This window comes from Telmatherina bonti (assembly GCF_933228915.1).
Source record: "Telmatherina bonti genome assembly, chromosome: 12".
Classification (NCBI taxonomy): domain Eukaryota; kingdom Metazoa; phylum Chordata; class Actinopteri; order Atheriniformes; family Telmatherinidae; genus Telmatherina; species Telmatherina bonti.
The window spans coordinates 4,094,104-4,109,593 of NC_136610.1; the positions used below are offsets into that span (position 1 = coordinate 4,094,104).

Below are 15,490 nucleotides of genomic sequence, written 5' to 3' on the forward strand. Positions count from 1 at the left end.
GCGCTTGGCACCATGCTGCTGTCCCAAGCATCATGGAAATGTCCCCGGCTTCATGCAGAGCTCTCAGCTGTAACAATTATCATGCCTTCCCACATTCCATGTGCAACACTGTAAATATAACCTTGAGGCCTTGCAGGCCGCAGAGCACAGCTGCTCACAGCAAGCAGCAGCTCCAGCGTCCCACCATGTCCTCCAACAGGTGTTCAGAGGGAATTACTGTCGCTTTTAAATTGGACTTTGCGTCTCTGAGGCATGACTGCCATGGCAGTATTACTGGTAATCATTTCAGCTTAAACTTCACTGGTTTCGTGTTGGTGATGCCTGCCTTCTCCGTGACGCAGAGCAACACAAGCGTCTCAGATCGGTGGAGCTATTGACTGGGAGACGGATCGTACCTGCAGGCTTTCACCAGCTGGATGTTTACAGTGTGTTATTTCCTCTGTTTTTGCTCTTTCCTTTCTTCCTTCCTCTCCAGGTCAGCATGTCCTGAGTCTGATGGTGCTCAAGCTGATGTGATGCAGTACAAACAAACCAAATGTTTTCAGCATGTTAAAAGGTTTCTGCTGGAAAATGACACCCAAAGCGAATTAACACTGAGTCGGTGTAAACAACGTTGACATGACAGTAAAGCAAACGCTGCGGAGTTTCCTCCAGATGTGGAAGCATCATAACTGTATTAGTTACTGAGGAAGCAAAGGCCGGGTCTTCTCTTTACCTGAATTTAATTTAGCATTTTGTTTAATTTGATTTCCGCTTCAGCAGACAAAAAAACTTCTGTTATGTGTCCAAAGCATAGACCGTATATGAAAGATAGACGGAGCCTTCGGCAGTTAAAAGTGAACCTTATGCAAAGTGCATAAAACTGCAGTTCCCCCTTCATCCACTAGGGGCTGAAAACAGCGCAAACGGCAGAAAGAACATGTTTACAGCAGAAATAAACATGTTTACAGCAGGAATAAACATGTTTACCGCAGGAATAAACATGTTTACAGCAGAAATAAACATGTTTACAGCAGGAATAAACATGTTTACAGCAGAAATAAACATGTTTACAGCAGGAATAAACATGTTTACAGCAGGAATAAACATGTTTACCGCAGGAATAAACATGTTTACAGCAGAAATAAACATGTTTACAGCAGGAATAAACATGTTTACAGCAGAAATAAACATGTTTACAGCAGGAATAAACATGTTTACAGCAGGAATAAACATGTTTACCGCAGGAATAAACATGTTTACAGCAGAAATAAACATGTTTACAGCAGGAATAAACATGTTTACAGCAGAAATAAACATGTTTACAACAGAAATAAACATGTTTACAGCAGGAATAAACATGTTTACAGCAGAAATAAACATGTTTACAACAGAAATAAACATGTTTACAGCAGAAATAAACATGTTTACAGCCTGGTTCAAAAATCCATTTTAGGTTTAATAGGTCAGGTTTACCTTCATGACAACTGTGGGGGGAGTGAATTTTTTTCTAACTCGCCCGTTTAAAAGTAATTTAATTTTAAAATTCGGCATATTTAGAGGCGTGTCCTCTTGATTGACAGTTACCCGATCTCCCGCTTCAAGTCAGAAGAACGTAGAACAACCGCCGTTTTTAGCCGGTTAACAACGTGACTTAGCTTTAGCCCACTTACCTCCGTTAGCTGGTTAGCTCCTGTTATCTCCAGGTTAGCTCGGTTAGCTCTTAGCTACAGAAAGCTCGGAGTTCGCTCGATGTCAATCATCCACCATGACGTTCACAGCCCCCCTCTCAGCTCCACCTCTTTGCCCATATTTGTATTTTCCAAGAGAGACGAGACGCATGCCCCTGCCAAGAAGGTGATGGTAGGAACCGCCCACCGAGCTTCAATTCAGCTCTTCAGAAACCTACGGGTGACGTCACGGAGGCTCCGCCCATCTTTTATATACAGTTAATGGTCCAAAGATTCGGGGAGCTGAAGTGAAACAAAGTTCCAAAGTTTTTCTCTGATGTCCTGATCATCCAATGAGTAATGTCAGACACACACACACACACACACACACACACACACACACACTCCTCCTAACACCCCCTCTGTGGTGGAGCATCTCTTCCATGTTGGCGTTCCCAGGCTCTGACCTGTGAGTCCTGATTGATTTGGCGTGTAAAGCCTGTCACAGTGACACGGTGACCTTGTTGACTTTGTGGGTTTTGGAGGAAACTGAAACTCCAGGACATCAGATGAGCATAAACACACCAGCAGGCGCTGATGAGCCGAGGTGCAGCCCAGTCTGAGTTAACCCTGCTGGAACCTGCAGTTACCAGTTTACACAACCATAAACCCCATTTCAACAAACAAATCTTATCAAACCACATTTTATACCCAGCAGAACATAAAATACATACTTAATGTTAAAACTGTAACATTTTACCATTTCATGGATGATATTAGCAATGCTGCTGTGATGATGCTGGATGTGGTTCAGCATGGTCCTACTGGACCAGTTCTCCTGTTCCACCATCAGGATGTGGTTCAGCATGGTCCTACTGGACCAGTTCTCCTGTTCCACCATCAGGATGTGGTCCAGCATGGTGGAACCTGCAAGGTCTTCCCTGAAAGAGACGTTGTCTGGATGGGAGCAGATGTTTCAGCATTGATGGAGCTTCCCAGATGTGGAAGCTGCCCACGCCATCGGCACTAATGCAACCCCATCCCATCAGAGATGCAGGCTGATAACAAGCTGGATGCTCCCTCTCCTCTTTAGTCTGCAGGACACGCCGTCCATGCTGTCCACACACAACTAATAAATAATAATAATGATAAAAATGATAATAATAATAATTTGAAATGAAAGTTTTACAATCTGGAAATATAAAAAAAGGATTTCTTTCCACAGACACGGCATGATGTTGTGTTTATGATTTATTAATTACACTTCATTGTCGGTCAGTGTTTGCTGCCAAAATGTAAACAAGTTGTTTATCTTAAACAATAATTAATAAGAAGAGATTGATTAAACATTTGTTTAATCCTGAGGCAAAAGCCCAACTCAACAGATGAACCGCTTTTAACACAACTTAATAAAAGACTGATTAACACATCGCTGTTTAGGGAATGTTTTTATCGCTGCAAGCAAACACGTGTTTTATTCAACATGAGCCGAGTTCACAGCAACGTTCAGAAAACGAAGCTGTTCTGCCATTTCAGTTATGAACAAACAAACACTACAGAGCTTCAGTTTAAAACAGGCCAAAACACACTAATAATCACACACAGATGATAACCGGATGTTCGCCGTCGTTTCTTCTCTCATCACACCCTGGAAATCCTCACCCTGCCAAATGGATTCATGTGTTCGTATGAACTTAAAGCTGATCACACCTGAATGGGATTCAGTCTGTCCCAGGGACTGGAAGAATAATGTGGTTTTCTGAGTTAACAAGACAAAGTGCCGCTTCGTTCATTCTTTTTAGTGTCTTTTACTTGTTTTTCCTTCTTCTAATCTTATCGGAGATTACTGTGGATATATATTTTATATGTTTTATATATAAAATATATATTTTATGATAAATATTATATATATACATACATATATATATATTTATTTTATAATATATACATACATATACATATATATATATATATATATATATATATGTATATATATTTATTCATTTATTTTACAATAAATATGCATATACATACATACATACATATATATATATATATATATATATATATATATATATATATATATATATATATATATATATATATATATATATATATACACACACACACACACACACACACACATATATGTAAAGAGAGAGAGAGAGATAAATAGATATATGTGAAATGGATATTTATATGCACACTAAATGGTGTGTGTGTGTGTGTGTGTGTGTGTGTGTGTGTGTGTGTGCGTGCGTGCATGCGTGTGTGTGTGTGCTTGTGTGTGTGTTTGCAGGAGAGACCAAAAACTTTGAAAACGCCTTTGATCTGAGCAACGTGGAACTGTCTGGGATGCCGCTGGCCTTCTACTCTGGGATGTACGCATATGCTGGGTGGTAGGTATGGTCCTCATAAACACTTTAAGATACAAATACAGGCACACACACACACACACACACACACACACACACACACACTCACACACACTTATATAGGGCTCTGAATGACCATCCATTAACCCTCCAAATTAAACTCATGTCGTTGGGCATGAATGGAAACTTGTCCAGTTCAGCTGGTCATTCCAGTTGTTGGGTCGTCAGTTCTCACCACAATTCCCAGCATTCCCAACATTTGTCATAAATGTCTTTCATCCATTGGCTGCACAGTGTTGTTTACCAGCTACTGCCTGGAGAAAGCGGCAGTAGCTGTGACACTGTGTAGCCTGAACACAGTGAAGGAGGAGAGAAAAGACGTGCAGAAGGTAAAACAGAAATGTGGAGATGGTGGAAAGAGGCCAGTTACTGGAAAAGGAGGGTAGAGGAGGATGTCCACAGCCTGAGGAGCAGAAAACCACCAAGATCTGGCATGAAGACAGTTTAAATTCATGTTCATGACAGAACACCAAGCTAACGGATAAAATCCAGAGAGGAAACAGATTCAGACTGAAGATGAAAGTTCTGATGAAGATCTGCAGATAATTATCTGTCATTTAGATGAATATGTAGTTAAAATGACACCATAAATTTCCAACCTTAAACATTGCCTCTAGCTGGTTTTTATGGCACTCTGGTATTTATTATGTACATTCCAGGAGCCACTGTTGCCCTGCAGCATTGCAAGGCAGAGAAACCAGAGTTCTCAGCTTTATTTCCAGCCAGGGCGTCACGTTGCTGCCACGTCGCACTTTACCGCCCCACGTCACAGGCCAAAATACCAGTCACCATGGCCCAATCCATAAGGAAATCCAGGAAGACTTTACTAGAGGAGGACAAGAAAATAATATTTTATTTTATTAAAAGTACCTTTGTGGAAACCAAAGGACTTACATCAACATCAAAGCAACAATCAAAGGGCCAAAAATGGTGTCCAAATGCCTTAAAGAAGGTAGACAGCAATGAACAGAAATAAGACGAGAGTCTTCTCACACACTTGATGTCAGGAGAGGTCTCAGAGAAGAGACAGACAGAATTTCACATCTAATCAGTGATAATGTTACTCGACAGAAAAGATGAACATTTCAGTTAATCTAAATATGTCGGATTAAATACTTTCAGTCGAGACATCATCTAGATAAACAGAAAAATGAATTAATGATGACAAATTATGTTTACTAAGTATTAGACTGGCGAGCTGTCCGGGGTGTACCCTGCCTTTCACCCAAAGCCTGCTGGGAATGAATGAATGAATGAATGAATGAATGAAGTATTAGATAAGTAGAGAGAATTGAAATAGCTGAGAAGCAGAGGAAGGCATGTAAATGGTTGATATGACAGAATCACCATGCCAGTGTTTTCATTTCACCGTCAGTAATCAAACATGTGATCATCATGTGCTGAGGCTCCCCATGTGGCTCTGATGTCCCTCTGCTTTGCTTTTCCAGGTTCTATCTGAACTTTGTGACGGAGGAAGTGGACAACCCTGAGAAGTAAGCCCTCCTTTTTGTTTTTAGATGCTCAGCATCCAAACAAAACTGTTTTCTTGGTGTGAACAGAACTAAACTGAGGGAACATGTCACAAGAGAGATATTTGAAGCTGGGATGGTTGTAGTGACAAATAAAGTTAAACAGCTACCATGTAGTGCAGCGGATTTCCCTTTAGGCCCACTGAGTGTTTCATTCAGCTCTTTTATACAATCAGAGACAGACGAGGACAGACATATTCTAGCCGGTCCCAGTGGAAGTTCACACACATGAGCTGGTTGAGTTTCTGCTGTGGAAATACTGGAGACACACAAAGCAGTGGACTCCATGGACTCATGGACTCATGGACTCCATGGACTCATGGACTCATGGACTCCAAACTAAAGCAGTTGTACAACCCAAGTCCCAAAAGGTTGACTCTGTAAACAAGTCTCGCCAAACCAGATTTTTATTCCCAACACAACAAAAACAACATATCAGATGTTGAAACTCAGCCAGCATGCGTAATATTTCAAGTCAGTAGTTCTGAAATGACGTACCACTCAGGGTGCTTGGAGACACTGTGGGGGTCCGACTGACCTGGCGTCAGATTATATGATGAGTCAGCATTTCACATGCTAAAATGTTCATGAATGGACGTTTAAAATATTGTTCAGATCAAGGAATGTCACTGTAATTATAATGCGAAACACTGGATTTTTAAGTCCTGTTAAAGGTTTTATGATCCTTTAGATTCATCGTGATCTGGTGATGTCAAATAAATACAACAGAAAGTAAACACATAAAAAAATTAAATGTGTTAAAGAAATTCATATGAAAAGTCTAACAATGTATAAAATTAAAATATAACATATTTAATGTATAGGAAGTTTATAAAATCTTTATATAATACATCAGGTAGGGGTGTGGGGTGCGTGTTAACTTAAAAACATGGATGAATATAACACAGTCTCTCTAATAAGGGCGTCATTTATTTCTACTAAGGATTTCATAAACTGACCCGCCTACAAGCCAGCTAAAAAATAACAGCTTGCAAAGTGGACTGTTTTCAAAATAAAAGCGTCATTCACTGAGATATTTTGCACATGGTTGTAATCATTCGCTAATATTTAAGAAATTCAGATTCTGAAAAAAAACGTAGTAACCATAACCATCCAGTGACACATGACATTACGGACTTGGACAGCAAATCTGGAGGATTCCAGCTGTGACACGCAACACCTGTCATCTGCAGATATGTGTGACTCCTCACCACATCCACCCTGTGTTCCTCCAACAGCTCCAACACGCTGGAAAAGCCATGTTTGGATGATTCTTTTCTCCTTCTTCCCAAAAATATTCAGACGAGGGTGAAAAATGCGTTCTCTGCGTCACCACTGATGTACATTTTTTCCTCACAACACATAGAATAGCATGCAAACGCCTCATATTGCATATTTATTGATATTTTTTTTTAAAAAGCAATGTCTTCAATGAGTCAAATACAACCGAGTGAGGGAGGAGAAAAAGCAAGGTTGTAATGGTGAAAAACTCTGATCAATCCCTCTGCTTACAGGACTGTGCCACTCGCAATCTGTATCTCCATGGCGATTGTGACTTCCTGTTATGTGCTGACCAACATTGCCTACTACACTGTGATGTCAGCTGAGGAACTCCTGGCCTCCGAGGCTGTGGCTGTGGTAAGTCCATCCATCCATCCATCCATCCATCCATCCATCCATTCATCCATCCATCCATCAATCCATCCATCCATCAGTCCATCCATCCATCCATCCATCCATCCATTCATCAATTCATCCATCCATCAATCCATTCATCCATCCATCATCCATCCATCTATCCATCCATTCATCCATCCATCCATCCATCCATCATCCATTCATCCATACATCAATCCATTCATCCATCCATCCCTTCCCCTCTCCCCCCTCCATTCATTCATTCATTCATTCATTCATCATCCATCCCTCCCTCGCTCCCTACATCCGTCCATCCATCCATCTATCCATCCATCCATCCATCCATCCATCCATTCATCAATCCATCCATCGATCAATCCATCCATCCATCCATCCATCATCCATCCATCCATCCATCTAGCCCTCCCTCTCTCCTCCCTACATTCATTCATTCATTCATTCATCATCCATCCATCTATCCATCCATCCATCGATCACCCATTCATTCATCATCCCTCCCTCCCTCCATCCATCCATCCCTCCTTCTCTCCCTCCCTCCCTCCATTCATTCATTCAATCATTCATTCATTCATTCATTCATCCATCATCCATTCATCCATCCATCCATCATTTCAGAGTTTGGGTGTAACCTAGAGGAAAATGTAAACTGAAACTGATGTAAGATGATTTTTGACTTTTTGACAGCGTGAGTCAGTAGTTTCAGCTGTTTAATGTGATTGGAAATTAATAAATCCATCAGATATGTTCAGCACAACTAAACTGATCCATGTGGAATTAGGAAGTAATTGATGGTAATATTATATTTTCTATCTTTCTATATTTTCTGAATCAGATTAAAATAAGACTTTCTTCTTCTGCTGAAAACGTTGTATGAGGGTATTAAAGTATGGTTGTGGTTTCATCTTGGCAGTGTGGTGATGTTCACATGATCACCACCTTCCTGCACTTTACGTGTCAATATTACTGACACGTTTCTGACGGTTGGTTTCCCAGCAGCTGTTAATGCAGTTGTTCCAGCCCAGCCCTGTTAATGCTAATCACATCATCCCCCAGTAACATCCAATGACCCTTGTTAGTCTGGGGACTGCTATCAGCACAACTGTAAGCCCAAAGTTGCTAAAGACTCCATCACTCAGAGATCCTGCTCTTTTGTAATGCGATTAGTTTTATTACCCTGATACAAACCAACGTTAAGAGTGCCTTAAGAAAGGCGGTAAGAGCATTCCTGTGTTCTTAGAAGGCTGCAATGAGATAACAGGATTATACTCCCTTCTTCCTTTCTGGGAGACGGCAGACAGAAGTTTACACCCAAAACTCAATTTAAGAATTTAACTCGTGTCTCCAAGTTGTGTTGGAAAACTCGCCATGGAGGATAATTTTATCCAGTATGAGTCAGAGGTGTGAACACAGACAGCATTAAAGATGTAAGTTTACAGAACATTTGCAACCAAAGACAAAGAAATGGGAGTTGAAGAATCTAATTTCTTTCTTTATTTTGATCCAAAACATTGAAAATCTTTAGAGAAAGGATTTACTTACGCAATGATCTGCAACAAAAAATGGACAGCGGACTTTATATTAAGCACAGACAGAATAGCTTCATGAATGCTGATCAGCTTTTTCTCCCACAAGGCCCCTCTCTAACAGCTGCCAGCGGTCTTTTCTACCGCTACCTTTTCATCAAACACACTTATATTAAAAATGTAATTCTGTAAAAGTTTGAAAATTTTCACTAAAGAAGTTAAATTCTTCCAAAGATGTTGAAAAGCTGCGCGCAGAAATCCCGTCATAACTGGAAACACCTCTGAAAAGGTTCCGTTTGACTCTTCCTCCCACCATTAATTCCTCTTCCAGTTAGAAGACTGGTCCTTTATTGGTCTCACACAGGAACATTCCAGTTTTTACAGCAGCAAGCAAATGATTAAGAGTACTATCTTGTAATTGTAATAGTAGGGTGGGTTAAAGTATCCATATTTACAGTTTTGATAAGGAAATTACATGTGTACAAAAACACATAAGTTGTACACAGGCAGGTGAAGACGATGTCCGGCAGCAACAAAAAGAAAAGACACTGTAGACGGATTGTTGTTGAGGAGAATGTTCAGTGAAAACACCGTGGCGTGAATAGTGTGGAGAGCGCAGTCCATCATACATGACATCACATGACACCGCACGACATCACAGCCATCACATGACATCTCATGACATCTCATGACACCGCATGACACCGCATGACACCGCATGACACAGCATGACACAGCATGACACAGCATGACATCGCATGACATCACAGACATCGCATGACACTGCATGACATCGCAAGACACCGCATGACATCGCATGACATCTTATGACATCTCATGACACCGCATGACACCGCATGACATCTTATGACATCTCATGACATCTCGTGACACTGCATGACATCTCATGACATCTCATGACAGCGCATGAAATCTCATGACATCTCATGACAGAGCATGACACCGCATGACATCTCATGACATCTCATGACATCTCATGACATTTCATGACACCGCATGACATCTCATGACAGCGCATGACAGCGCATGACACTGCATGACACTGCATGACATCTCATGACATTTCATGACACCGCATGACATCTCATGACATCTCATGACAGCGCATGACACCGCATGACATCGCGTGACACCGCATGACATCACATGACATCACAGCCATCGCATGACACCGCATGACATCGCATGACATCTTATGACATCTCATGACACCACATGACACCGCATGACACTGCATGACATCTCATGACATCTCATGACAGCGCATGACACCGCATGACATCGCGCGACACCGCATGACATCACATGACATCACAGCCATCGCAGGACACCGCATGACATCGCGTGACACCGCATGACATCACATGACATCACAGCAATCGCAGGACACTGCATGACATCTCATGACATCTCATGACAGCGCATGACATCGCATGACATAGCATGACATCTCATGACACCACATGACACCGCATGACATCTCATGACATTTCATGACACCGCATGACATCTCATGAGAGCGCATGACACCGCATGACACTGCATACATCTCATGACAGCGCATGAAATCTCATGACATCTCATGACAGTGCATGACACCGCATGACATCGCGTGACACCGCATGACATCACATGACATCACAGCCATCGCATGACACCACATGACAGCGCATGACATCGCATGACACTGCATGACATCGCATGACATCTTATGACATCTCATGACACCGCAAGACAATGCATGACATCTCATGACATTTCATGACACCGCATGACATCGCATGACATCTTATGACATCTCATGACATCTCATGACACCGCATAAATTCGCATGACATCTTATGACATCTCATGACACCGCATGACACCGCATGACATCTTATGACATCTCATGACACCACATGACACCGCATGACACTGCATGACATCTCATGACAGCGCATGACACCGCATGACACTGCATGACATCTCATGACATCTCATGACACCGCATGACACTGCATGACATCTCATGACATCTCATGACACTGCATGACATCTCATGACATCTCATGACAGCGCATGAAATCTCATGACATCTCATGACAGCGCATGACACCGCATAACATCGCGTGACATCACATGACATCACAGCCATCGCATGACACCGCATGACATCGCATGACATCTTATGACATCTCATGACACCACATGACACCGCATGACATCTCATGACATTTCATGACACCGCATGACATCTCATGACAGTGCATGACAGCGCATGACAGCGCATGACACCGCATGACACTGCATGACATCTCATGACATCTCATGACATCACAGCCATCGCATGACACCGCATGACACTGCATGACATCTCATGACATCTCATGACACTGCATGAAATCTCATGACATCTCATGACATTTCATGACACCGCATGACATCTCATGACAGCGCATGACACCGCATGACACTGCATACATCTCATGACAGCGCATGAAATCTCATGACATCTCATGACAGCGCATGACACCGCATGACATCGCGTGACACCGCGTGACATCACATGACATCACAGCCATCGCATGACACCACATGACAGCGCATGACATCGCATGACACTGCATGACATCGCATGACATCTTATGACATCTCATGACACCGCAAGACAATGCATGACATCTCATGACATTTCATGACACCGCATGACATCGCATGACATCTTATGACATCTCATGACATCTCATGACACCGCATAACATCGCATGACATCTTATGACATCTCATGACACCACATGACACCGCATGACACTGCATGACATCTCATGACAGCGCATGACACCGCATGACACTGCATGACATCTCATGACATCTCATGACACCGCATGACACTGCATGACATCTCATGACATCTCGTGACACTGCATGACATCTCATGACATCTCATGACAGCGCATGAAATCTCATGACATCTCATGACAGCGCATGACACCGCATAACATCGCGTGACATCACATGACATCACAGCCATCGCATGACACCGCATGACATCGCATGACATCTTATGACATCTCATGACACCACATGACACCGCATGACATCTCATGACATTTCATGACACCGCATGACATCTCATGACAGTGCATGACAGCGCATGACAGCGCATGACACCGCATGACACTGCATGACATCTCATGACATCTCATGACATCACAGCCATCGCATGACACCGCATGACACTGCATGACATCTCATGACATCTCATGACACTGCATGAAATCTCATGACATCTCATGACAGCGCGTGACACCGCATGACATCACATGACATCACAGCCATCGCATGACACCGCAAGACACTGCATGACATCTCATGACATCTCATGACATCTCATGACACTGCATGACATCTCATGACATCTCATGACAGCGCATGAAATCTCATGACATCTCATGACAGCGCATGACACCGTATGACATCGCGTGACACCGCATGACATCACATGACATCACAGCCATCGCATGACACCGCATGACATCGCATGACATCTTATGACATCTTATGACATCTCATGACACCACATGACACCGCATGACACTGCATGACATCTCATGACAGCGCATGACACCGCATGACACTGCATGACATCTCATGACATTTCATGACACCGCATGACATCTCATGACATCTCATGACAGCGCATGACACCGCATGACATCGCGTGACACCGCATGACATCACATGACATCACAGCCATCGCATGACACCGCATGACATCGCATGACATCTTATGACATCTCATGACACCACATGACACCGCATGACACTGCATGACATCTCATGACATCTCATGACAGCGCATGACACCGCATGACATCGCGCGACACCGCATGACATCACATGACATCACAGCCATCGCAGGACACCGCATGACATCGCGTGACACCGCATGACATCACATGACATCACAGCAATCGCAGGACACTGCATGACATCTCATGACATCTCATGACAGCGCATGACATCGCATGACATAGCATGACATCTCATGACACCACATGACACCGCATGACATCTCATGACATTTCATGACACCGCATGACATCTCATGACAGCGCATGACACCGCATGACACTGCATACATCTCATGACAGCGCATGAAATCTCATGACATCTCATGACAGTGCATGACACCGCATGACATCGCGTGACACCGCATGACATCACATGACATCACAGCCATCGCATGACACCACATGACAGCGCATGACATCGCATGACACTGCATGACATCGCATGACATCTTATGACATCTCATGACACCGCAAGACAATGCATGACATCTCATGACATTTCATGACACCGCATGACATCGCATGACATCTTATGACATCTCATGACATCTCATGACACCGCATAAATTCGCATGACATCTTATGACATCTCATGACACCGCATGACACCGCATGACATCTTATGACATCTCATGACACCACATGACACCGCATGACACTGCATGACATCTCATGACAGCGCATGACACCGCATGACACTGCATGACATCTCATGACATCTCATGACACCGCATGACACTGCATGACATCTCATGACATCTCATGACACTGCATGACATCTCATGACATCTCATGACAGCGCATGAAATCTCATGACATCTCATGACAGCGCATGACACCGCATAACATCGCGTGACATCACATGACATCACAGCCATCGCATGACACCGCATGACATCGCATGACATCTTATGACATCTCATGACACCACATGACACCGCATGACATCTCATGACATTTCATGACACCGCATGACATCTCATGACAGTGCATGACAGCGCATGACAGCGCATGACACCGCATGACACTGCATGACATCTCATGACATCTCATGACATCACAGCCATCGCATGACACCGCATGACACTGCATGACATCTCATGACATCTCATGACACTGCATGAAATCTCATGACATCTCATGACACCACATGACACCGCATGACATCTCATGACATTTCATGACACCGCATGACACTGCATACATCTCATGACAGCGCATGAAATCTCATGACATCTCATGACAGCGCATGACACCGCATGACATCGCGTGACACCGCATGACATCACATGACATCACAGCCATCGCATGACACCACATGACAGCGCATGACATCGCATGACACTGCATGACATCGCATGACATCTTATGACATCTCATGACACCGCAAGACAATGCATGACTTCTCATGACATTTCATGACACCGCATGACATCGCATGACATCTTATGACATCTCATGACATCTCATGACACCGCATGACATCACATGACATCTTATGACATCTCATGACACCGCATGACACCGCATGACATCTTATGACATCTCATGACACCACATGACACCGCATGACACTGCATGACATCTCATGACAGCGCATGACACCGCATGACACTGCATGACATCTCATGACATCTCATGACACCGCATGACACTGCATGACATCTCATGACATCTCATGACATCACAGCCATCGCATGACACCGCATGACACTGCATGACATCTCATGACATCTCATGACACTGCATGAAATCTCATGACATCTCATGACATTTCATGACACCGCATGACATCTCATGACAGCGCATGACACCGCATGACACTGCATACATCTCATGACAGCGCATGAAATCTCATGACATCTCATGACAGCGCATGACACCGCATGACATCGCGTGACACCGCGTGACATCACATGACATCACAGCCATCGCATGACACCACATGACAGCGCATGACATCGCATGACACTGCATGACATCGCATGACATCTTATGACATCTCATGACACCGCAAGACAATGCATGACATCTCATGACATTTCATGACACCGCATGACATCGCATGACATCTTATGACATCTCATGACATCTCATGACACCGCATAACATCGCATGACATCTTATGACATCTCATGACACCACATGACACCGCATGACACTGCATGACATCTCATGACAGCGCATGACACCGCATGACACTGCATGACATCTCATGACATCTCATGACACCGCATGACACTGCATGACATCTCATGACATCTCGTGACACTGCATGACATCTCATGACATCTCATGACAGCGCATGAAATCTCATGACATCTCATGACAGCGCATGACACCGCATAACATCGCGTGACATCACATGACATCACAGCCATCGCATGACACCGCATGACATCGCATGACATCTTATGACATCTCATGACACCACATGACACCGCATGACATCTCATGACATTTCATGACACCGCATGACATCTCATGACAGTGCATGACAGCGCATGACAGCGCATGACACCGCATGACACTGCATGACATCTCATGACATCTCATGACATCACAGCCATCGCATGACACCGCATGACACTGCATGACATCTCATGACATCTCATGACACTGCATGAAATCTCATGACATCTCATGACAGCGCGTGACACCGCATGACATCACATGACATCACAGCCATCGCATGACACCGCAAGACACTGCATGACATCTCATGACATCTCATGACATCTCATGACACTGCATGACATCTCATGACATCTCATGACAGCGCATGAAATCTCATGACATCTCATGACAGCGCATGACACCGTATGACATCGCGTGACA

The 15,490-nt window shown here is 43.5% G+C and overlaps 1 protein-coding gene across 1 annotated transcript in view; it reads left to right on the plus strand.

Annotated features, from left to right (window-relative positions):
- The window catches only part of slc7a11 (solute carrier family 7 member 11), a gene marked incomplete at its 5' end in the record, with an annotated part of 110,893 nt that overhangs the window by 76,644 nt on the left and 18,759 nt on the right, over positions 1 to 15,490 (plus strand). Inside the window, 3 exons of the mRNA XM_079249707.1 lie at positions 3,949 to 4,048; positions 5,533 to 5,577; positions 7,128 to 7,251. Coding sequence (XP_079105833.1) covers positions 3,949 to 4,048; positions 5,533 to 5,577; positions 7,128 to 7,251 — 269 coding nt within the window. The remainder of the gene's footprint in view (positions 1 to 3,948; positions 4,049 to 5,532; positions 5,578 to 7,127; positions 7,252 to 15,490) is intronic.